Source organism: Notechis scutatus, chromosome 1 (genome assembly GCF_049901735.1).
Source record: "Notechis scutatus isolate UNSWTSFEM ecotype Mainland chromosome 1, rNotScu1.2, whole genome shotgun sequence".
NCBI lineage: Eukaryota > Metazoa > Chordata > Lepidosauria > Squamata > Elapidae > Notechis > Notechis scutatus.
In genome coordinates, this window is record NC_142009.1 from 85,930,332 (window position 1) to 85,956,415 (window position 26,084).

The 26,084-nt window shown below is 36.9% G+C and overlaps 1 protein-coding gene across 2 annotated transcripts in view; it reads right to left on the reverse strand.

Annotated features, from left to right (window-relative positions):
- PLEKHG1 (pleckstrin homology and RhoGEF domain containing G1) overlaps positions 1-26,084 on the reverse strand; it is a 120,918-nt gene that overhangs the window by 9,370 nt on the left and 85,464 nt on the right. For both annotated transcript variants that reach the window (XM_087970129.1, XM_087970137.1), the window contains exons 6-16: positions 22,260-22,306; positions 20,771-20,921; positions 18,000-18,131; positions 16,451-16,633; positions 15,696-15,791; positions 14,861-14,947; positions 10,741-10,774; positions 9,533-9,625; positions 2,681-2,719; positions 1,690-1,712; positions 296-481 (exon numbers count right to left, since the gene is read on the reverse strand). In XM_087970129.1, coding sequence (XP_087826255.1) covers positions 296-481; positions 1,690-1,712; positions 2,681-2,719; positions 9,533-9,625; positions 10,741-10,774; positions 14,861-14,947; positions 15,696-15,791; positions 16,451-16,633; positions 18,000-18,131; positions 20,771-20,921; positions 22,260-22,306 — 1,071 coding nt within the window. The remainder of the gene's footprint in view (positions 1-295; positions 482-1,689; positions 1,713-2,680; positions 2,720-9,532; positions 9,626-10,740; positions 10,775-14,860; positions 14,948-15,695; positions 15,792-16,450; positions 16,634-17,999; positions 18,132-20,770; positions 20,922-22,259; positions 22,307-26,084) is intronic.

A 26,084-nucleotide genomic window follows, 5' to 3' on the forward strand; every position in this document is an offset into this window, starting at 1 on the left:
CTTTTTAAGAGAAGTCCTCCTTCTTGCTAATCTCCACCACGAACTAACCTTTGGCAGAGGACAGAATACAACAGTGGTTGAAGATCTCAGAAATTCCTACTGTATTCCCCCAGTGGTTAGGATGCAGACGTGAAAATGTTAACCCCTTTTAATTGATTTGGTTTGCTGAAAGCTAAAGCAAGGATACCCCATTTTTTATTCAGCTTAGTATAGTTAATGGAGCCATTCTACATATGATATTGAACATTAATGGATGAATGTGTTCTCTCTCCCTTTCATGAAATAAGGAGCTTACTTGTTCATTCTCTTCTTCATCATCAGCATCCGTCTGATCTGTTACATCTGTGAGGATATTATTCTGCTGACCACTGCTATAGGCTGCTTCATTTGAATCCAGCCGTTGGCAATTCAGTGAATGATTCTTCCTGGGATTGAGGAACAACTCAGCCTGAGATAGCAGGGCTCCTTCAGTACTCATCCGCTAGGGGGAGGGAGGAGGAAAAAAATAAAGATTTTAAGTATTCCATATTCTGTACTATGCAGTTCACCTTTTATACAGCCTAGCAGAGTATCCAGAGCAGCCCACAATACTCTTCAACTTTGTGTTACTTTGCTATTAAAAAGCATGCTCTTTTTTAAATGGTTTTTTTCTTGTCTTTGTTTTTCAAATGATTTTTTAAAAGAACAACTCAATGATTCTGTCTGTTGTGGTTCTTGTTCTTCATATTTGCCCCTGACTGGGTTGGCCTTTGAAATCCTCCAATTCTGCTTTAAAATATGTCTTGTATATTGTGTGCTTTGCAGGGCATGCTGTACACTTTTTTAAAAAAATAATTTTCATATATTCTGATGCATAGCTTTTATATTAGCTTGGAAGATTTGCATTATAACTCCTCTTGACCCCTCTGCTGTTTTTGCATACTGTAATTCAGAGGTCTCCAAACTTGGCAACTTTAAGACTTGTGGACTTCAACTCCCAGAATTCCTCAGCCAGCATAGCTGTAATTCTTTTTGTTTTAACATTTGATTGTTTGCCCCTGTTCTGGCCTCCTCTCCTCCCCCTTTTTTTGCAGCATGAGTTATTTAAAATATATACATTAAAATATTGTTTCCAAATGTACTTCTAAACAGATCTTACAAAGTATAAGGCTACCAGATAGAAATTTTTAATTGAAGAGCATAGACAGATGATAGACAGACAGACAGAGGTAATCCTTGACTTACAACAGTTCATTTAGTGACTGTTCAAAATTACAATGGCACTGAAAAAAGTGACATGACTATTTTTCACACGGCCATTGCAGCATTCCCCATGGTCACATAATCAAAATTCAAACGCTTGGCAACTGACTCAGTTTAGGATGGCTGCAGTGTCCTGGGGTCATGTGATCACCTTTTGCTACCCACTGACAAAGTCAACTGGGAAATCAGATTTACTTAACAACCATGTTGCTAATTTAACAACTGCAGACATTCTCTTAACAACTGAGGTAAGAAAGATTGAAAATGGGACAAAATTCACTTAACAAATGTCTCATTTAGCAACAGAAATTTTGGGTTCAGTTGTAGTTGTAAGTTGAGGACTACTGTAAATAGATGATAGATATGCTTTCAATGTCATGGGTAATATTCAGTATCTGTTTCTTTAAAAAAAAACTGCCAGTTCCTTGAATAAACAATATAGTTTACCTTTTGCAAATTTGGGTCCATTTCTGAAATGATTGGAAAAACAAACGTAAGTATCATCTGATGACTTGCATTTATACTAACTTTAGTATACCGTTTTATCCAAGGAGAATCAAAAGATATTTAAGAATGCTTAAAGTTATGTCTTGGTGTAAGATGGGAAAGGTATTTTAGAAAATATTTTTTTATCTGTGGAAAAACTACTCAGCTGCTTACTTAATTGGATAGAATTTATTCACTGCAGAAAAAAGTGCTTCAGAAACAACTAATAGGTGGCACAGTAGTGACTTTAATGCCCAATAGAATTAAAAGGGTTAAGATAAGATGTAAATAAAGAAAACAAACAGTGAGAAATCATCCTCTTAATAAGGCATGCACATCTCTCTGCTTTCTTGTTTTCCTTTGGAGGAGGAAATAACACAATTCAGGGCTATGCAGTACGGGAACACCAATGCAAAACCATCCTGCAACTCTTTAAAGCAGCCCCATTTTTTAAAATAGCAGTATGATCCAGTTAAAGCAACAACAACAGAAGTTTATAATTACAGCAGAATGCAGTCTCATATGGCAGGCTGAAGCAGTGCACATGATGCTTTCAGTCCACATGGATAAATCTACCATAGATGGGTGTCTTTCGTTCAGTCACATTTGTAAGGATTAGTGAGTGGATGCCATCTATGGCACCACTTTAGCCATTTAATGCTTATTATTGGATATGAATGCTATCACTATGAACAATTGGAGCTAAATATAACTGAGTCATACTCTGCTCACCATTTTTGTATAGAAATGTTTTTCTGCTCATTTGAGAAGTTGATATTCTTCACAATTTTGCATTATTTGTGATACACATCTTTATTAAGACTTGATGTTACTTCCAGTATAAATGCATTTTGTACAGTTAATTACATGAATAATTACAGTGAAATGTGCCATGCTTAAATATATATTGTAACTAAAGTATATCTTTGTATTTCGATATTATGTAACTTACCACTTGATTTTGTGATTTTATGAACTCTGGAAGAAGGTTCTGTGTGGAAAACAACATGTATTTATGAATATCTTTATTTTTTTAAACGTTGTAAAAACATGTATTAATATTTAATTTTATATGCCTCTTATACCCAGCTACATTCAGCTTTTATCACTACCAAGCTGAAATTACAAAGGTTCCTGGGAATGGAATTCCTAGCCATATCTTGATATATGGCTGCTGAAACCAAACTACCTCAACGGATTTACTATATACAGTCACTTTACCTGAAAAATCAGAGAACCTATTTCAGGAAGAAATCCCTGCACAAAGGAGGGAATCTTTATGGTTAGAAATGTAAAGGAGTTATTAAACAATGGGCTCCTTTAGTTAGATAAAGAATTAAAAATATATTTCAATGTCATTCAACTGCACAACAGAGAAACTTACATGCTTTCAAAATGTGAGCTTTATTAGCGCAAGATTGACAAACAGTGTTAATGATAACTTGGTTTTACTCCTTGATCTTTAAAGGTAAGGTCATAGGATAGAGAACATCTGGCCTATAGACATTCTATGTTCCTACCTAGAACATCAAAGACCTTCTAGTATATGGTGGTCTCTCATGAATGAAGACACTGAGGCAGTCGTCTTGAAGCCAAATCGGGATGAGAGCCCAGGGCAAGCTCTGACACCCTCTTTTATTAGAAGCAATCTTTGTTAACGTTTGCAATTTTTTGTTAGTGTGTTGTTACAAACTCATTACATCACACAAAATACCATATGAGAATACAAAGCTGTAAAGTTTAAGTTTGCTACAATTCTGGGTAAGAAGTGGCAACATTTCGACCTTGTCCCTCGCCTCGTGTTACAAACAACTACCAGAAGGCCCGTTGTCCTTGCACGCGCGCGAGGAAACAGATAGCAATTCCCACATCTCCTCTGTTTTTTTTTTTTAAAAGACAGGGAGTGTTTTAGTTCCAACAGCAGCCTTTGTTAGGCGCGTAGGCAAGAATGCTGTGTATGCTGATGTTATCCATAGCGTTCGTGACTTCTTCGACCATCACAAACATCTTGTCCTCGTCTGGGTCATCACAGGTTGGCTCTCCCATTTCGTCTTCGGATGGCAGTGGTTCATATGTGTTAGTTATTTGTTGATTCCAGAGAGCCATTACCTGTGCAGTGGCTTTTTCTCAGCCAAAAGGGATAAACTGTTAGAAATAGTGCATACAAAGATAGGTAATACACAAGGCAATATAATACATCCTGCAGCAATCATACCAATAAGCGCTACAATAGCTTGCAAACCAGGTAATTTTGGGAACCAGGATCCAAACATGTCTCTAAAATCAGGACCATTCCATGTTTGTACAGGTACATGTGCAATCTTGATCATTCTATCAGTGATTTGTTGAATAACTTTTCCACTATCATCTATTTCAATACAACAATTACTAAGATTAAATTTTCCACACACTCTTCCTTCTTTTTCGATTTTGCATGATATATGTTCTAGACAATGCACTTTGTTTAGCTAATGTTTTCAAAGCAAGAGCAGTTTCATTGGTTATAATTTCTAATACAGCTTGCAACCTTATAATTCTATTGAGCATATATATGTGGGGTATGGTACCCCTTGTTTCAGGTAAGTGAGTGTACAAGCAAATAGGATTACATTTGTCAGTGGTACATGAAGTAGAGCTTGATTTAACAGTGATATTAATATTTTGAGGGCCTCTTACTTGAGCAGAGTCAATAGGTGGGGTGTATCAGTAGTTGTAAACAGTGGTGGCCCCCACATTAGTCCCGGACACCTTTTGGAAGAGATATTTCCTTTCCTGTAGATAAGATCTTTGCCAGCTGTGTGAGCCGCAGGTGACTCCTGCAGCGCCATTAGGACCTTGGCCTTTGTTGATGGCAAAACAAGCATCAAAACACACAGAAGTGTTGGTAACCCCCGAGTGACATTATGGGTAATGTACCCATTTTTGCTTGACTGGTTGAGAACATTGAGGCAAGGTCAGAGCTGGATCCTCCTTTGTAGGCATAGACATATAGCGAGGCGATGATGGGCCCCACAGCCTTTGGTTCGTAGCATTGGATACCTTGTTTGGTGTAGCATCGTGCATATTGAGTGTTGTTATGCAGACAAGGGAGATTGTCATGGAGTTGCACTCAGGCTTCAAAGTATGATAGATCAGGGTGGACTGGGTCTTTGTTCCGCTGCGAGTAGTTTTGATGCAGGCGTCACAGGAGGATGGGGTGGCTGTCATATCGGCAGGAGCGATGTGGAAACCCAGGAAACAAATGATGAATGCAGTGGGCAGCTTCATGATGCTGATGTAGGCAAGGCTGGTTTGGGTAGAAAAGGCCTTACGTGTCGTCCAGGGACCCAGATGGTGTTGTTGTTGTCAGCGTACCCTCGTCCCCAGGTTATAAGTTCAGCAAGACCTTTCCACTGAGGATCTGGAAGCTGATACCGTTGGTCTGGGTTCAAGATGAGGCAAGGAAGCGAAATGACGTGATGCCGCTGTGCATGGGGGGATCCGGACTCATTGAGGAAGTTAAGAGTAAACAAGCAAACATTCAATGCATTCTGGAGTCCTGGCAACCCTGTGACATTTTTTAATTTGAATTTTTACTGTCTGGCCAAGGCTTTTTGTTTTGATGAAAATAACTATGACTGTCCCAGGGTGTTTGTTGTGAAAGAATCATGCAAGAGATGGCATCAGCCATATCATTGCCTTCCTGGAGAATTCCTGGGAAGGGTTGGTGGCTGCGAATGTGTGCTACAAAGAGCAGGTGCTGGTGCTGTGCAACAAGGTGTTGCAATGTAACAAAAGAGAGAGAAGATTTTTAGAGACAGAGACTGAAGTGAAGGATAGGCAGTAGTTGAAAGCATTTTATGCGTATGGAGTTAGTACTGATGAAATCAATCTGTGTTCTCTGGAAAGGCCAGCCCATCAGGGGTCGCCCTCCCATTTCTTTTTCCTTGCTACTTTCTTGTTTACTTTCAAACATACTTTGCATTCACAGAAACCACCTTCACCCCTTCTCAGTTTCCCAACTCATCTTTCTCTTTTTCCTCAGGTTTCCAATCCTAACAACTCATATTTCTCGCAGACCATGAAGGAAGGGAGGGAGCCCTTTTATGACCTCCCTGCTCCTATCATGACTGCAAATCCTGATTTCCTCTTTCCTTCTTCAACCCTGCTTGACCCATCCACCTACTTGCAACAAACAATCATGGTCCTCAGTTCCCACGATTCTGCAAGCCTTTAGATAGTCCGAGAGGGAAGCCCCCTCGGGCAGATAGAGGCTGCAGAATCCTCTTTCAATCCTCATTTGCATTTTCAACAATCAGTTTTAACAGACTAAGAGATTTTTTAGGAGTGTTGAGGAAGATGTATCCATTCTAAGATAAGGAGGTTGCTAGTGTGCTGAGACTTTTGGGTTAATACAGCAGTAGGTAAGGAGGGGTGTATTGAGCAAGATTAAGGAAATAGGAGCATTGTTGTGACATCGGTTGACCCACCTTTTCTGCATAATGTGCTATATGTCCTGGGTGATTTTTAATTGATGATCTGTAAGGGTAATTTTATCCCCTGGAGTGGTTCCTCCCTTTAACACATCAAACAGGGGGTTGAGCATGTGTGTAGTGATGCCAAAATAGGGACGGGTCCAATTAATAGCCCCTAAATATTGTTGTAATTGTACGAGGGATGTCTACACAATGGCATCACGTGTGGATGGACTGAAACTTGTATATCAAAATTTAAAAAAGAAAAGCAAGAAGGGAAAGGTGTCCTAGGCACTCTTTTCCAATATTTTACAAGGAGAAGAAGAAGCAAGGGAGAAAGGAAGAGATGAGAGGCCTTAAGCAAAAGTTCTCCAGAGACAATAGACAAATTCCACTGAAAAAGGGATTTCAGAAAGGCACACAAGACCGCATTTCTACACCTGCATCCAGAAATAACCATAGAAAACTGGAAACAACATGCAATTCAAAATGTGACAAAACACTCAGTATAATCTAGTGAAACCTTTGCCAAGAAAAGGAGTACTGTAATGAAACAATGATTTAAGACATGGGATGTGGGGGAAAACAATCCCAGAAAGCATAAGTGTTCCCACAAAGGCATGATATCTAACTGAAAGGGGTAAAATGTTCAAGACATAAATGATTGTCAACATCAATGATTAGACTATGTTATCCCAGCGAAACCTTTTGTGAAATGAGAGATCTGAAGTAGGAGAAGGGGGAACACTGCAATGAAATAATGATCTATAATATGTGATGTGGTTTAACTGAAAAGCAATGCACCAAATGTTCAAGACACAAATGAACATCAACACTAATGAATAACAATACTGCACAATTTCAGAATGCACCAGATAGAATCCCAGTGCAAATTATGTGTTCTATATTAAGTATTACAAATATAGGGAAAGAGTTAAAGGCATCACACTCCATTCAGTGCACAGGAGAAGTTTTTCTTCAAAGAAGAAAGATAAATGGATAGCTGGAAATAGAACAAAGAATAACAAACTATGATTCGAATTGAGAGGAGATAAACAAAATAAAACCGAGAAAATTCAAAAGAGAGGAGAAGCTATGTAGAAAATTGAAAATGCCAATAAGATGCCAATGGTATGCAAAATGCCAATGGTATGCAAAATGCCAATGGTATGCAAAATGCCAATGGTATGCAAAATGAACACGAATCTGAATCTGTGTCTGTACCAAGAGTTTTGACCTGGGACTAAGCAACTTTCAGAAAAGAGATTTTTTATGCTTTTATGTTCTGTGTTTCTGTGTATCCATGTTCTGCATGTCTTTAAAAATTAACAAAGTTTGTTAAAAAAAAGAGAGAGAGAGAGGCTGAGAGTTTTGAGGAAGGATAGAGCAGATCGGGAACCACAGAGATTCCTTTGAGAAGGGCATGAGGGTGAGATTGTAAGAGCAGTTTTATCGGAGAAAAAGGAGGCAGAAGGAGGAAGATGTGTGCTGACAGAGATGGGGAAAGGATATGAACACATCTTCTGCCATTGATAATTCATACACAGTGGATGGTATATAGGCAGCCTTGGGAGAGGGGCTAGCTGCCGGCCCCTCTACTGTCGAGCATCTCTGCTGGCGGAGGGCTTTGCTGCCCCCAGCCGGGGCTTGACATTGTGATTTAAAATGACCAGGCTTCCCACAATTGTAACAATTACCAGATGGTTTATTACCTCTGGTGATAGCTGCAGCCATCATTTTGGAAGTGTCTAAAGAGGCTTTACTGAGGGTTTTTCAAGAGAGCCCCCTCTTTTAAAAAGGAAAAATTTCGTTTGGTTGATTCTCTTAGTTCCTCAATGTGCAATTTCTGGTCCCGAGAGAATCCTCCACCCATACTCACGAGGATCCACGGCGATCGCCTGCGATCGAATCAGGGATGAGGTATACCAAGGCTATGCCAGCCGATGAGTATGGATGGTCCAAAGACGTACCACCTCGCAGATGATCACGTCGGGGTCACCAGTTATGGTGGTCTCTCATGAATGAAGACACTGAGGCAGTCGTCTTGAAGCCAAATCGGGATGAGAGCCCAGGGCAAGCTCTGACACCCTCTTTTATTAGAAGCAATCTTTGTTAACGTTTGCAATTTTTGTTAGTGTGTTGTTACAAACTCATTACATCACACAAAATACCATATGAGAATACAAAGCTGTAAAGTTTAAGTTTGCTACAATTCTGGGTAAGAAGTGGCAACATTTCGACCTTGTCCCTCGCCTCGTGTTACAAACAACTACCAGAAGGCCCGTTGTCCTTGCAGCGCGAGGAAACAGATAGCAATTCCCACACTAGTATCTCAGACAAAACACCTGCAAATGCTGTTCCATCTCAGCTGCATCCCAAGAGGGAAGTTGCTAAGTGACTAAGGTAGCAGTAGCCAAAACCAAGTCTGCAGACATTCTGGGGTTAATATCTATAGTGGGAACAGCACTTCAGGCACCTCATGGTTTGTTGGAGAGACTGACCAAGCCAGGGGGAGGAGTTAAGTAGAAAATTAGTCTGGAATCTTTACATAGGCACCAGAAGGCAAGATCCAACCCACTTTGGTTGTCATTGAACCTTATCTAGTCTGGCCCAAACCACTAGTCTGGGAAAATTCCTCCGAAACAGGAACAAGTAATAAAATAACTAATTGATATCTTTGTGTATGAATCTGGTTCTTTGGGCCCAACATGGCTCTTCTAAAAAGACGGTACAAGGCAGCTGAGGCTAGACAGAGCAGTTACTACATGGATACCAATAGAGGTGGGTTTGAAGCAGCTGAAGTTGTATGTGGAAAAGGTGGCTTGTTTTATTCAGTATAGTAAGTGTTTGTGTAGGGCAAGGAGTCATTTATTTCAGTCTATCTCATCTCCATTTCTTCCACCAGGAAAAGCAACAATTTTGGGAGACTTGTAAATCCAACCAGAAATGATGAATGTATCATATTTCATATTTATAAAGATGAGTATGTCACAAAGGTATCTGTTATATACTTTATATGTCTACACATAAAAATATCACAGATGTAGATTATTTAACAAAATGAATGCAGTGCAGTGCAATCTCATGTGTCTTCATTAACAAACCCCACTAAGTATAATGGCAAGCTACTGCTAAAATGTGAAGTTTAAAGTTTTCTTTTTACTATAATATGACCAGCATGTATATATGAATTCTTTAAAGTTCATTCCTATTGTGGCTCTTGTTGCAACTTTCATATTGTTTTTATTTAAGTTTTAAATCCGTATTTTATTCATATGTAATTTGATACTGTTTCATCTTAATTCTATTCTAGTTGTAAACATAAGCACACCTAAGGCAAAATTTATTACCTGATTTCCTTCTTATCCTTTGTGGAGTCATGCCCTCTTTTGAGTTACTTGAAGCTTTCATTTCTTCTGGGCTGTAATGGAACCCTGGGTGATCTATTAAAAAAAAGATTCCCTGATTTTGAAATTAATGCTTTATGTATAAGGTTCAGCCACAACTACACTTCTGAATGATCTGCCACAATGAAGTACAATCAGGAAATAGGATTCATGCTGAGATTTATATAGGTACATGCAACTAAAGGTAGAGATCACAATACATCAAAATAGGATTCATTTGTCCCAAGAAAATTTTCTTTCTTATAATAATAATAATTATCCAGAAATGACCCAATCATTTTAGGGAAATTTCACAGCTCTTGGTAAAGTAGACATCCTGAAGGCATTCAGATGATTGGCAGGTTATAGTAAAAAAATGGACTGAACATTAAAACAGTATCACATAATATTTTTGATCATCTGACATGCTACTGGATGCAACAAGCCACATCTTGGCACAACTCTTTCTATACACACACACACACACACACAAACCCCCAGTGTTATACAACAAAGTGGTAATACAAGAATACAGAAGAAATATTATTTAAAAGGGTCTTCAGTAAATTTAATCCCACTCACATATACAGGGAAAAATAAAATATACAGGTTAAGCATAGCTGTAATCTCTCCATATTTCTCAGGAAGCACAATGTCTCTGAACTATATTCCTTGCAAGGAAATTCCTGCATGATAAAAGCTCCCCATAGGTCCAGACACAGACAGATAACACACACCCATCTACACAGAAGCTTTTATAAGAGGAAGTTAAAAAGAAAGTATCTTAACAGGCTTTTAAAATGGTTCTTCTAACTGAAGTTCATATAAAATATCCTCACATAATAACATTGTAACACTTATACTGCAGATTAGAGTTTTATTATGCTGCATAGGCAGTAAACAATTTGATCTGCAGGCCTACATCACAAACAGGACTCCTACAAAAGTCACATTGTCTGGAAACAGTGAGTCAGTTATCATTTGTGAGTTTGCATAAAAGCAACATTTTAAGGGAGACATAATGAGTCAACAGACCTTTTTACCCAGCCCCCCAGAAACCTAATGACAGCTAGCATCAACTACTGTATGTTGATTTAATATCTTAATATCTCAATATTTATTTCCTTTAGGAATAGCAATGCAGTTTAATTATTTAAACAAGGTATACTTACAAATTGCATCCATTTCAAGAATTGCTTGCTTGGCCTGAAAAAGAAACATTGGATATTAATTATTTGATTTATACCATACTTTCCCTGCTCTTGCAGGCTTTCAAGGCTGCTAACAAAAGTTGAAATTGTGGTAGAAATATTGAATTGAATTGAATCAAAATCAATTAGCAAAAACTGAATTATCTCAGAATTATCATCACAGGATTGGAAAAGGATTGTGAAGATCCAGTTTAAATCCCTACCCAGCTATGACACTTAAAGTAATGTGATATCTTTAAGATTAATTAGATCGCATTGAATTTTGACCTAGGAGGAAAAGCAGAATATAATCAAATAAATTTCTGACTCTCTGATAAGCCATAGATTAATCTTGACAAATATGTACGTCCCAACATAGTGTTCAACAAACTAATATGTAGTTTAGAGTGATACTTTTAGACACGTGTGACATAATCCCTTCTTGCCCCTTCCCCCCACCCCAAACACTTCATTCATGACTATTTCCCTATCAGTCAGTCTTATTGCTGATTTTATAGTAAAAACATATAAAGAATGACCTAGACATTGCTGTCAAAGATCAGCAGATTAAAAAGAATGAAGAATTTCTCTCTTACCCGATGTTTTTCCTGCAACTGCTTCTTCATGCATGAATGTATATAAACATTCTTAACTAGGATCAGGACTGGAAATCTCATATTTATGTTACCATGCTATCTGAACAAATTTTCTCCATTAACATTATTCTTAATCCTATCACAGGATTTACTATAGTTGATTGATAAATGGAGTCATATAAACTAAACCCAAACAAAGGAACCTGCACATCAAACCCAAACATAGGAACCTGCATCCTCTGTGTGTGTGTGTATTTAAAAAAAATACATGATAGGAAAAAATGCATTCTACATTGTTTTTACATAGCAAGATTGTATACAAGGATATCTGCAAGATTAAAGGAGTACTTTACCTATTGTCCACTAGGTGTAGCTAGTGTACAACCTCAGATGTAAAGACTAACCTATCACTATAGTAACTTACAGATACAGATTCATAAAAACCCTTCATTATTTTGTCTACAAATGTTATCTCACTCAAAAATTATACGCTAACATTTGGTTTATGAAAATGATGGCATGTACCAGGTATGGGTGATCCTCTAAATACTGTAAAACTAAAAGTCATCTCAAAACCAACAAACTTGTGTATAGTCAGAAATGACGGAAGCTATAGTCTAGTTAGTATTATCCGGAAAAGCTGAACAATTTATTTTTATTTATTAAATTTATATTTAATTTTATATTTGACATATTAATAAGTAAAATACATTTTTAAAATATACAGTTTCTCACACCATAGTTGCTTTCCACATATACCATTGCTGTCATTTAGCCAAGTCTTACAGTCATACAGCATACACACAATTATAGCTCATTATGAATTCATTTTTCTAATATATAAATGTTTTGGCATCATTCTTAATTTCATCTCTATTGTTTCACAGCTGTGGTAGCGCAGTGGTTGCAATGCAGTACTGCAGGACTAACTCGCTGCTCACTCCAGGAGTTCGATTCTGAGCAGTTCGAGGTTGCCTTCTATCCTTCCAAGGTCAGTAAAATGAGGGTCCAGGTTGTGGGCAATATGCTGATTCTGTAAACTGCTTAGAGAAGGCTATAAAGCACTGTGAAGTGGTATATAAGTCTAAGTGCTATTGCTATTCAGTGCTTCCTCACTGTGTCCTAGAAAATGCCATTTGTCAGAGAACAAATGTGACAGGCAGGGTCTGTGTCAATATATTTGAGGTGCACAAATAAACATTCTGCATTAATTCAATGCTGACTCCTCTAATGAAATTCAAATTCACAGCCTGTGCCAGCAGCTATCTAATACTATCATTCCTTCTGAAAAGAAGTTGAGGATGAGAATAACATTTGGAATGTTTAAGATACATTGTGATAGGCTGCATCAAATCTGTATGAAAAACACCTGCAAAAAAGTAGATGCCCCTTTTTTAAACAAGCAGAAGGGATATGGAAAAGTTGTATTTATATCCAAGGTTGTTTAATCAATATGTGGATCAATTCAACAAATGGAAAAATGATTTTCAGGGGGGCGGAAATGGAATCAGATCCTAGTTCAGTTAAGAATGTATCAACTTATCCTTTTCTCCCATCCTTAAAAAAGGATTAATTTAAAAATGTAATAATGAAGATAGGGTTACTCCAAAAAAAGTGCTTACTTTACAGATAAATCTCTATATATATCAATTACATACACATATACACACGTACGTGTGTGTGTGTGTCTAATTGATAAGAAATAGAAACACATCCTTTTCCTCCCCAGGTTTTGGACAACTCACTCATTTCAGATTTTGGTGTGTGCAATGTAGAATTTATACTTAAATCACTTTAAATCACTCTTTCATTTCCTGGAATAGATCCTTCCAAGACCTGTTCACCTTCCACTTGGCATAGTAAAAACTTATTTTTCTTGTTTGTTACCAAGAAGCATTGTTCCATTACAGAAAAGCAAGATAAAAATACTAAAAAATAATAATAATTTGACATGGAAAAGTTTCCAAGGATTGCTTGATGTACATATTGACAAACTAAAGACCCTAGACTAACTATTACAGGCCTAGAGACAGAACTCCTGAGTGAAACTGCTGGTATATTCTTATGTCTCAGTATTGCTTGGCTGAAATAGCAGCAGTGAAGTAAACAGAAATCAAAGCAGTGGTGGAATTCAAAATATTTTACTACCGGTTCTGTGGGCGTGGCTTGATGGCTGTGGCAGGGGAAGGATACTGTAAAATCCCCATTCCCTCCCCACCCCACTAACCTGCCTTCCAGATCCGTTTTCCTGTGCAGAGTAACAAAAGAAGACCCAGCCGATCAGCTGGGACTCGGAAGGCAGAGAATAGATGGGGGCGGGACCAGTCAGAGGTGGTATTCCGAACTATTCAAAATTTCTGCTACCGGTTCTCTGAACTACTCAAAATTTCCACTACCGGTTCTCCAGAACGGTTCAGAACCCGTTGATTACCACCTCTGAGTCAAAGCCAAAGGAAAGATAGGAAAATAAAATTGGTGAAAAACAGAGATGATCTTCCTTTTCTGAAGATAGAAAGCTTCCCATGAAAGCTTTGGGTAGTTTTGTAGGAAAATACTACCACTGGTTCAGTACAGCACAATTCAAACTGTGCAGTACATTTAGTGAGTGAAAAACAGTCTGCATTACTTCCAGAATTGCAAGAATAGATTGGAAATGAAAGGATGGCCCTTGGAAGACTACTACTGGCATGCAGAACAGTAGAAAATATAGAGACCTCTAAATATCACAGGGAAACACTCCCAATTGAAACAGAGAAGAGACCATATATGTTAGTACAAAATACTGAGCTAAATGAATTAATACCTACTTCATTTTTATTCTTTCCATCTCAATAGATCATTGGAAAGAAATTATGTTAAGAAGGTATGGAGACTGGTCCCATCTGTCTGTCAGTAGAACATGGGATCAAGTCTGGGGTGGCAGGCAAAGCCAGAGAGTTTGAAAATGGCCCAGGTTAGACTTCAAGAAAAAAAAATCCAGAAAAAATTCCCCAATGCAATGGTGGAGGGGGAGAGAGACTTAGGCAGATGTTCAAAAAAGTAGCCAAGTGCTTCTTTCTAAGTCATCCTCCCTCCCAGTCACATAACACAGAGCAAAATACAGGTAGACCACCTGTTTTCCCTCGTACATTCAAATACACATCAATGTAACACAGATCCACTATCCCTCCTTCACTCTTTCAGATGTCTGCTATGATAGCAAGTGGTAAAGAGGTTGGAAAGAATTCCGGAAATCATGCTCTCCATGCTTTCCCTGTCTTGTTCTCTGTAAACATTTTAGTAACATATTTTTTTCTCATCATAAATTAGGCAGAAGATCGATTATCATAATAAAATAATGGAATGATAGTTTGAAAGGCAAACTGAAGTGGCCTGGTCCAAAGGAATGTTAAACTGATGCTATGAAATCCCGTACTATATGTAATGACATGGCTGCACAGATGTTTCTTCAAGAGAAAAGTTAAAATGCATGCTTTTTTAAAACAAAACGATAAAAAGGTTTTTACCTTAGCTGGAATTTTAGCAGGATGGTTTTCTAGAATTAATCTTTTCAAATGAAGAATCCAAAGGCGCTTATCTTGCTGTGATTTTGCCTATTTCAAAAGGATAAGGCAGTTTAAAAAATTATAGCTCTTGAAATACCAGAAAGAAAGAAAATCAGTAAAAGTTATCGGAATGTGGAGAAAATCTGACTTCAAGTTGAAAAACTGGCTCTTTTTCCAAAAATGATTAGAATTTTCTTGTTCATCAAAACTAAAGCACAGTGTACAAACCACAAAGTTACACACAGATCTCCACCTATCGCAGACAATTTTAGGCACAACTCTAGCTTGAAAATACATCCATATTTTTCTATTTCTGATAAAAGTGGATTCAACTAAGTGGTAGCCTGTAACCAATCAGTGCTGATGTCAGAAAGTTGTACAGGATTGCCTCTAACTAGTAAATTGAATGAGAGCTCACGGAACAATCTCAGGACTGCAAACTAGACAGGGAAATTTAAAATACATGCAGAAAGAAGGCAATGACAAACCATCTTTCCACATTATTGCAGGGAAATTTTATTTTTACCTTGCCTTTTAGTATAAAACCCAAACTTTATACATTAAAGTAGAATCACTATGCTATATTTCTCTCCAAAAGAAAGGGAAAAAAAGAAAAAAAATCTAGATAATAAGGAACAGGAATTATCTGCAAGTATAAAAATAAAATTAAACCTATGCATTTAATTACAGCGCTGCTTCATGGGATATGTGATTATGAGAAATTCAGATTTAATACTATATTTAATTAATATTGCATTAGTTATTAATATATTCAATCTATGGTTATCTTAAATACCTGAACAGTATGCTGCATCTTGGGATTTTTATAATGGAAGACGCTGAAACTAAGAGGTTCTTTCGGTATGACTTCTACCAGCATAAGATTTCCACACTATAACAAAAATAAAAACCATCAGTTCCAAGAGATACAGAAGGAAAAATCTGACAGACTCTTTTTTCAAAAAAAAAAATGTTAATTATATTGTGGAATGTTTAGAAATGTACCAAGTTGGCCGAGTGGGGAAAAAAGAGGCCAGGAAAAGGTAAGAAACAAACCATTAAAAGCAAAGAAAACTGATAAGCAGGGCAACTGTGGAGGGTTTTGATAACAGCTACTTGTTCAGAGTTATCCTGAGAAAGGTTAAAAAAAAATGAAGCAATAAAGGAAAAGCAAAAAATTAAAAGGATGAAGTCAGAAACAGGAAAAGGAGGAAAGGAAGCAGTAAATGGTTTTTAAAAGCTGAAAACTAAACAATGGATCCCATTCTTCATCAAACTCTATCCTTATACATATGCCAGAATGATTTTTTTTTAAAGGTCAATTATTTTTATTTATTGTTGTGTTTAAATTGTTTCTACATTTACATTATAGGGAACTTTTATTTTTCCGTCTCTGCTGAAAACTTACAGAAGAGAGGAGTGGGGGGGAAAAAAAACAACCCAGAAGCTCTATTAAAGAAACAATAAGGGTTAGCGAAATATCCCACTTCTGCTCCCTTGTAAGATACACACCCATTACTTAACCTTCACCCAAAGTGCAACCTGCCATACCAAGATATGAGCTTTGTAAGTAAACGTCTCCTCTCTCTTCTTTGTAATAAGCAGCAGCTTATCAAAGAGAAACAACGTGCGCTCGTTTTTGGCTCTCTGGATACGGAAGGTTCCTTCTAGCACCAGCTCTCCATAGCTCGCAAGGTCTGGGCCTTTCCAGTTCGTAAGTAAGCTTTGTATTTCCTGAAAGAGAGGGGAGGATTCAGCGCACTAAAAACAGACTGTGCTAGAATACCTTAGCATGGAAAACAAGTGGAATAGCCCCCATCAGTGTTCGCTTCCACAGGGTTGGAAAAACACCTGTTTCTTTTAGAGAATATGGCTAACGATCTCATATTACACCAGATGATTTTTGATTAGATAAAAGCCAATCACATTTATTTCTAAATGTCATAATGCTAAAAAATGAGTTATGTAGTTTGCAGTCAGTCGAATCCCAGTTCAGTGGTGGAGCAAAGCGAAGCCAAATACTATTAAAAATAAAACTATTATTCTTTTGATACTTTCCTCAACACTTTAGAAAAATGGAAAGATGTTGTAGCCCAATAGAAATAATTACCACTATGATGAAACCAATCAAAATTGCACAGCTGAAGGTTCCTACCAAATGTTGGTAGAAAAGATTAGAAGGGCCATTAAAAAAAGAGACTAAGGATTATTTACGCCCACAGGCTAATTCGCTTCTTGCATCTATTCAAAGTTCAGCCTCAGTTTTAAAAGCTTGGCTGGTTTTGGTTGATCCACATTAAAAAATCAAACTCATGTTACAGTGATGCAGATCTGAGCTTTTGCCGAAAGCCAGGCATATTCATGAGTTGAACAAATTTATGCATGAGATACAGCAAAAGAACAAAATGCACTTGAAACAAGTTTCAAATAGTAAGATAATTATTTTCTAATCTAAACTATTACAGTTGCTTCTGATTTAATCCTTGTTCAACAATAGTTCAGTGGTAGTTAAGACCAGTTCGCAAAGTTCTGGCTGGCAAACCGCTCTCCCATAGTCACATGATCATAATTCTAACCTTCCCTGTGGGCTTTCCACAAGCAAAGTCAATGGGGAAACTGGCAGAAAATCAGAAGTTGCATCTATGTGAAGTCCTCTTTTAATAACCTGCACAATCCTTGCTGGACTGCTGGAACTGCCACCACTAAGTGGCACAATCACATGTTGTCCTTAATGACTGTATTGCTTACTGACAAAAGTTCTGGTCCCTATTACTGTCATTAACTGAGGACCACTTGCACAAGATCCCCAAAGTAGTGCACAAAATAGGAATAATTAAACATTGGGCTCAAAGAGATATTTTCTACAGTCTTGTTGAAGCAAACATTTCTATACAACTCTCATTCTGGCTTTGAAGAAGCTTGTATGAATAAATCAAATTCATGTTAAATATTACTTTGGAATTGGTTAAGCAAGTGGGCATTTTGATGTTCGAAATACTGAAAACAACCTTTTCAATGTGTCAAACATTTGTCCAAAGCGTATGAACAAAATCCGAACAAAAGACAGAACATAATTGATCAAGGGAGCATTTTGACTCACCTGTAATCTAATGGCATGTTCATGCTTCCTCTTCATATCATTGATATGCCATGCCACTCTCTGCATTGTATCTATGGCATCTAACACAACATCATAACCTTCAGTGTCCTTGTCAAGATGGTTTTCTATCTCCTGTTAAGAATCAATCGAAGAGTGTGTTGTTTATAACTCTTAAACATCTGAAAACAAGATCTAACTGAGAAGTACAATTAATTATCTGGCTGCAGCCTGTTTTTGTGGATTTTCAAGTTCAGATATATCAAAAAGTCATATTTCAACTCTAACAGTGCATAATATACAAGAAAGATTCTTCAGCTCCACTTCCTGACTAGAAATCATCTGAAGTGTATAACCCTTTTCTCTCAAGCCTTTCTTCCTCTCCATGCTTCTCTAGATTTGATATTCTTTAAATGGGATTGTATGGTTTTATACTGGAGGTATAAATAAAAAGTGGAGCTGCTGAAATGAAAGTGTTCTTAATATATCAGGAAGAAAGATAATATTGTAGCATATGAAAGATAGGAATGGTTGTTTTATACCCCTTTGTAATCCTAAACAATTGTATCAAAACATTTTTGGCCAAGCTGGATTATATAGGAAATGTGAAATTAAATTTCATATTTAGTGTGTCTGTGTTTGTTGTGTTCAAATGGTAAAAGTCACAATATATTGGGACCTGAGAGTTAATCGTTTCTTCCAACTTTCTGGTCCTATTGCCTGTTTTCCACCAAAGTCAAAACAGAATCTTGAGTACTCAGAAATCAAGTAACAAGCAATTGCTATTTTGTCACATGTAAATTTAATCTCTTATCATTCACCCCATTTAGAATGAACATTGGGATCTGCTGAGGGAACTGACAGCTATGACACTACTGCAAATACTTAATTACAGTTGTTAGATAAGAAGTAGCTTAGTTGGCTGGGAAAGTATTATAATTATCTGTTGGGTAGGCTCAAAAAGTACTTAAACACATTAATGTTTCCTTTGATATCAGTGACCTTAGCGAGACACAACAAGCATGCCAGCTTATGTAAAGTATGTGCAACCTGTGACTCGCCAAGCTGAACACAGATCAATAGGCTATATTTTGTGAGAAAATGTCCTTGTTATGCAATCCTTGGAGGGAAGCATCAACAAGGAGGTTTATTTTGCCTTCAGTTAACTGCTCTTCACAGATAATAGATTGTGTTTTAATTTGTAAATCCTTTAATAATGTACAGACATGCCTTAGAGTAGCCAGGCACATATTTTCAGGTCAAGGGCACCAATTGGCACTTAAATGGTTGAGCCAAAGGTATGCTGCAGAAAAGAGGGGAAACCTAAACAAAATATCATTTGTTTTTAATTTAATTAAATGAAAAGCAGGGGACTATATCCTTAGTCCTTTTTACTTTATTTATCTCAATCTCTCTTGAGTTAAAAGTAGCAGTCTGGAAACAGTATTATGAGGAAATGCATACGGCTTTGGGGCTACAGTTATCACTTCTTCACTCAGTGGCATTACACTGACAGCTGCCTGGATTGTATTTATGGACATTCAAAATGAATCAGTCATTTAATATTTGGATGCAACTTTAGTTGGATAATTACATTGATAATTAAGCATAGCAGATATTGGAAACATATATACCCTCTCCAAATTTACATGTCCAGGCTTTGAATTATATTTAATTTCTTAATAGGAAGCATATGATAAAAGAATTAAAAATAAGCCCAGATTTTTGAAAAACGTTTAAATGGTAAACTGTCTTATAAGTCCGTCTTATAACTTTTTTGCCACCAAAAAAGGCACCAGGTCTTATGTTCGGGAGATGTCATCCACTGACTAACCTCACTTGCCCGCATCTCTGTCAAAGGCCTTCAGCAACTATTTCCTCTGCGGCCGGCAAGACTTTCCTGAAGGACTCTGCAGCCGAAAACAGAGCTCCGGATCAATCCGGAGCTTTGTTAACAGCTACAGAGGCCTTCAGAAAAGCCTTGCCAGTTTTGCCAGCTGAAGAAGAAATGGGCCGGCAAGGCAAGTGTCAGGGTATCCGAGGCCTGGCTACAACTGTCCAAAGGTAAGTAGTAGGGCAGCTCCACTCCCCCAACCCCACCCTAGCTTAATTTTTATCCGTGCATTCTGGAGTGGGCGGGATCTTAGTTAGGGCTTATTTTGGAGTAGGGCTTATATTGGACACACATGTAAAAATTAAGCTATGACTTACTTTACGGGTAGATCATATTTTCGGGGAAACAGGGTATGCCAAAAAGATTGTTCTTTGAATGCATATTCACATGCTTTAAAGCAGAGAAATACACACTTTTAGCCTATATGTTAGCATTTACAATAACTTTTGAACCAGAATCTTCCAAGCTACTGAAAAGAAACAGGATGGAATACTATGTAAGCAACTAAAATAATGGTGATGTACTCAAAATATTTGTTTACTCTTTTACTTCAGGAGTTCTCAGATGTTATGTGGAACTCTTTGTACAAGGCTTACAAGACTGTAAACACACCAGTCACTCAGCATGAGCTGAGGTTACAAACATTGTGAGTAAATGACGCAGACCGCACTGGGACTTTCAGAAAACTCAGGCAACAGGGGGTAAAAGTGGAAGTGAGCAGTACAAATTCAGCACGTTATAGATCACGGTTTTTTTTTTCCTGTGTGAAACAAAAGTGGCCAATAAAGAGACAGTTCTTTAAAAGTATAAATGTATAACTTAGCCTTTATAGGTTCAGTAGAGTGTAGACAAAGGTTCATCGACAAAGCGTTTTACTTACATGCAAAAGTAAATGATATTTCAATATTCTCTGAACAGGCTTTAAAAGATAGGATCCCAAAGGAAGAGAATGCTGTAAAGCTTCTTGTCTTTCTCTGAAAAACTTGGCTAGGGACTTGTTCCTCATGCATTCGGTGAGTACAGCCACTGACCTGTAAAGCATACAAACACAGCTTACAGAATATTGTTAACCTATTAATTATGCATAAAACCACCAATTCAATGGATATGTTTGCTTGTTTGCTATTCAGTCTGACAGTTCAGCAATTTATAAGCTAGATGGATTTGGGACTGTCTACATATCTGAACAGGGGTTTTCCTCCCCTTTTTTATTAGAAGAACTATTAGATTCTGCCACATCGTTTCTGTATCATCTCAGGGAAAATCATCACCCCATTCCAATGCTTTTATCTTTTGGGGAAAATAGGGCAGAAACCTTTTTAAAAAAAGTCTGTAAAAGCAAATCAATACAAGAATCTCACTTTTTTCCTCCTTTTTATTTGCCTCTCACAAACACTGTCTATCATGTTCTGTACAGAAGCTAAATTAATACTTGTTGAAGGACAAGGAAATTAAGAAGACATTTTAAAGATGGAAACTCCCATACAATTATAAGATATTGACCTAAGATGCCACCATAGTTGAACCAAACAATATCTAACAGAAATGCTACTTTAAAGATTCCCCCATCTACCACAATACATTCTCATCATTCATCATTAGTTATTTGTTTACTTACTTACTTTGTTTACTTACTTCCTAGAGCCGGAAACGACTAGCACGTATGTGCAAGGGGAACTTTTACCTTTACCTTTACTTACATATCCACTCATTAAATTTATATAACCAACCATTTCATATACATGACTCTGGGTGGCTTACAGAGTGAACATAACAAAAAATTAAAACAATTAACCATTAACTAGATATCATAAAACACAGGTGAGTCCCAAGCAACAGCTTATAAACAATTATGTCAAAACTTAAGAAATAACCCCACAAATATTTCATTATTACTTTAATAAGTATAGCAGCCTTAATTTCTTGTACTCAAAATAATGGCTTAGCATATTTGTATGTTCAGACATCATTGTGAAAAGGAACATCCATCTTCTCCACAATTTCCTCCCCCCCCCCAATACTTTCCATAAATTTTACGAATTAAATTCTGATTAAGTGATCATTTCAAATTTTAGGCAACATAAAAATATAATAGTCATTTGTTTTCTTCAGGACTTTGAATTCCAAGGTAAAAAAGTACATTCATGGGTCCATAAATGTTTTGCCTCTCTGCCTCTCCTTACATCAAGGGTGTCTTTTCTAAGGATTCTGCAGCAACTATAGAAGGAAAAGCATGAAAGCACATAAATACCTAGACCCCTGCACCTGTTTGCCTTCAGTTCCAAAGAGCTCTATAGCCCTTTTGAAAATATACAATGGGAACACAGAGTGACAGATATACCCACAGAGACACACACAATTGCTCCTACCTTGGATAATTGGTACAATACTGTGTATATATGTGGAAATCTTCACTCTGTACATAAACAAATGGAAAGGTTTATTTAGAACCTGGAAACATCTATTTTGGTCCACAGAAAAATAAGATAACATGACTTAACTAGATTTAACTTGAACTAGCCAGAAATCAATTATCAACTAGCACAGAAGGCAGTACATTTGACATACTAAAATGATATTGGCCAGTCCCAAAGATTAAGTATGTTTTCAAAGCCAAGCCAATCCGTCCCAAAACGAGTGACTGAAGGCTTTCCACCCATCCATTTATCCCCAAGAGTTAAAAAGGCAGATGAGAAATGACTTTCAGCTAAAAATAAACATCCCACCAATCTAACCTATCAGATTATTTTTTAAAAAAACCAGTGAGGTACCTCTGATCCCCATAAGGATCATATAATTTATCTTTTATAAAGCATGTTTTACATCCTTGCAATTTAAAAAAAAACCCTTGGGAAAGGAAAACCACATATAATTTTATTTAACTTTGAGGTAACAAATTACATTAACTTAAAAATTTATGAAATAATTTATATACAATATATAGATGGTCAAAAGCATTATTCCTGCACAGATTATCTTAAACCAATTCCCCAAAAATCTTAGGTTAATTAACACTAGCACATCTGAATATCTTCTTTTAGTACAACCATTGTATGTGCTCCGTAGCCAGTGTGCATTAACTGAGAGATTGCAATGTTCATGATGACAACTGAGACAGAAATTGCATTCATGGCTGCAACTGGAAAAGGTGCTACCAAGTGCTATTGGCCTCATCAGCTTTATGTGTGGTTGTACATGTGTTTAATGGTCTAAACTACTTTAAATTGTGTAAACTGTTCAAAACTGATTGGGGAACAGCAGCCAAACAGAAGGATAAACATTCATGGAGCATTTGCAACAATATTTGAGTGTATATAGTATATCTATCTTCTTTTGCATAGTTTTTCACAGTTAATAAAAACATTCTATTCAGCTTTAAAAAACTGTCTTAATCAGTGACCATCCCACCTAATAATTTTAAAAAATTCCACACAACCACTACTGATATTTTATCTTTGGGTTTAAACTTCAAATTCATATAGCTGCTCTCATTGGCATGAGACATAATAAGCTTACATCACAGCCTACATATATGCTTTGGACTAACAACTACTGTAGAAATCTACTGCCTGCAATGAAGTAGTAATCATGTTAACCATAATTTGCAACAGAGATATTACACTCTGTTATTAGCTGGTTAGAATCATTCCTGTTATTGTATATATTAAGTTGGGGATTCTTCAGTGTCATCCAAATGAAATGTTTATTGCTGAAGTCACGCCCAATCTGTACATAAGTAAACATTTATGAGGAAAAGGTAGAAAATATTTAATTCACCATATAATCACACTAAACATTCACAAACACTGGCTGTGAATTGTCTTTTTAAAAAATATTTTAAAAAATATTATGCCCTCTCCTCTTTTTCATCACATTAAAAAAAAAATTCTTATAGTTTACCAAACTGGAAAGAGATTTTAAAAAATTAAGAAAAGATCTCAACTAGTCTGATAGACATAAATAAAAATGCATCAATGATATTATCAATCAATCAATATTATACAGCCACATTTCTACTCCTATAACACATTTCCTGCAATTAGCATATCGGCTAATTACATCCTTTAATCTGTATCAGAAGGAGAAGATTTGGAGATCATACAAAAGAAGGAAAGATGAATCTGTTCCCTGATTTTAAAATGTTGTGGGTTTTTTTAAAAGGATTTTAAGCTATCAGTTCTTTTGTAAAACGTTTGGGCTGCAAACTGTTTTCAACTGCTGCAATGATTCCATTACTAATACTTGGCGTTTCTGTATGAGCCACTGTTAAAATTAAAAAATGGAAAGTGACTCTGTCCAGAAGTATCCATAAACAAGAACCTTTGGCCTTGCTGCCCAACATTTGATGACCTCTGGCACTGGCTGTGTGAGACTTTTGTTCACTATGTTGTCAGTATTCCTTTTCCATGTGATCATCAAATATCAAATATAACATCATATCCAATGGTGCCAGGATCTGCACCATTGCCAAGGATGGGTGTATCAGAATAAAGCATTTACTGCAAGCAGGCAGTGCTAATAGGAGGAGGTAGCAGTAAAGTGTTGGGAAACAAATGAGTAGACCATATAGCCAGGCTTCTGGCATCCGTACCAGTGTTAAGATTCAGTTATCAAGTCAATGTGAGTTCAAAACCTCACAAAATGAGAGAGAAAATCATCTTCGTATTTGACGCAAACGAAGTAAAATATTAGTGTGCTGCCCTTCTTTAAACCACATCTTCACTGTGTAATTGTACGGACGCAAGCCAAACAACTTAGCAATAATATTTCGTTGCACAAACTTAACCTAATGAGCTGTACTTTGACTATCATCACCATTGTAATGTAGTGATATTTCTATATTGACAGCCCTTGCCTTGCAAATTATAAAAGGAAGGAGGCTATAAGTCAGGGCAAGTTCAGATTACTAAACAAAGTTGTCAACCTTTGAATTAAAAGATATTTATGGTTTCATTAAAACCTGCACTTCTAGTTTTACTTTCATATATTCCTGAATACAGTACCTAAAAGGGCTTCTTTGATGTTCAGGGTGAACTGAGTAATATGGACAGTGGCCAACAGACTACCATAAATCTGCAGCCCTCAATTCATGCAAGCCTTAGCAAAATGCAGTACTTAAAACAAGAGAGCTTCTAACTACAAATCCACATACATTTCTTTTTTTGATATAAATATGTCTGGCCAAAGAGAAACTACTGTGTGAAGCTTAAAAACTCCCTTTGTCAAGAGAAGAAAGAGGAGAGGATGACTAGCCAAATTGCCTACACTTGCCTGCTTTCAACTTTTCCCCTCTGGAAGGACAAAGCTGCCCTCTTATTTCTAAACATAAACATATCAAAGACTGTGAACCAATTTTAAGCAAGAGTCAAAGATTTTCCATCACAAAATCCAGACTGCAGCTTCTATAATGCACAGGGCCACTGACTTCAACGCCTCAGTCAGTCTTAACAGACTAGGAGAGAAAGAAGAAAGGAAAAACCAATTGTAGAATAAGAGAGGGGGGGGGAGATAAACCAAAGTCAGCATGAACTGTATTCAAACTACTAGAAAACCAATATAGGTTTTTTTTCTGAAATGCAATACATGTGGTCCTCAACTTACAACCATTTGTTTAGTGACCATTTGAGATTACAACGGCACTGAAAAAAATTGACTCAGGACTGTTTTTCATACAATCATTGCAGCATCCACCATGGTCATGTGATCAAAATGTGGGCGCTTGGCAACTGGCATGCTTTTATGAGAGTAGCACTGTTCCAGTCACATGATCACCATTTGTAACCTTCCCAGCTGTTTTTTTGACAAGCAATGTGGAAAGCCAGATTTTCTTAATAACTGCACGATTCAATTAACAACTGTAGCCATTTGCTTAACAATGGCAGCAAAAAAGGTTGTAAAATGGGGCACAGCTCATTAAATACTTGTCTTGCTTAGCAGCTGAAATTTTGATGTCATACATCAAGGACTATCTGTAATACATTTCGTATTTGACACTTATAGCAGAAATCCATACTGAACTAAAAATTCATCCCTGCAATTCTTTGACGTTTAGTAACATTCATTATTATATTTGCAAAATACTAGGAAGAGATCTAGTAAGGTAAGGAAAAGAAACATCAAACTTGGGGTGAATAGGAACTAGTATTGATTTTAAGCTGTTTGATGTCCTCCCCATTTCATTTTTAATCTTTTAT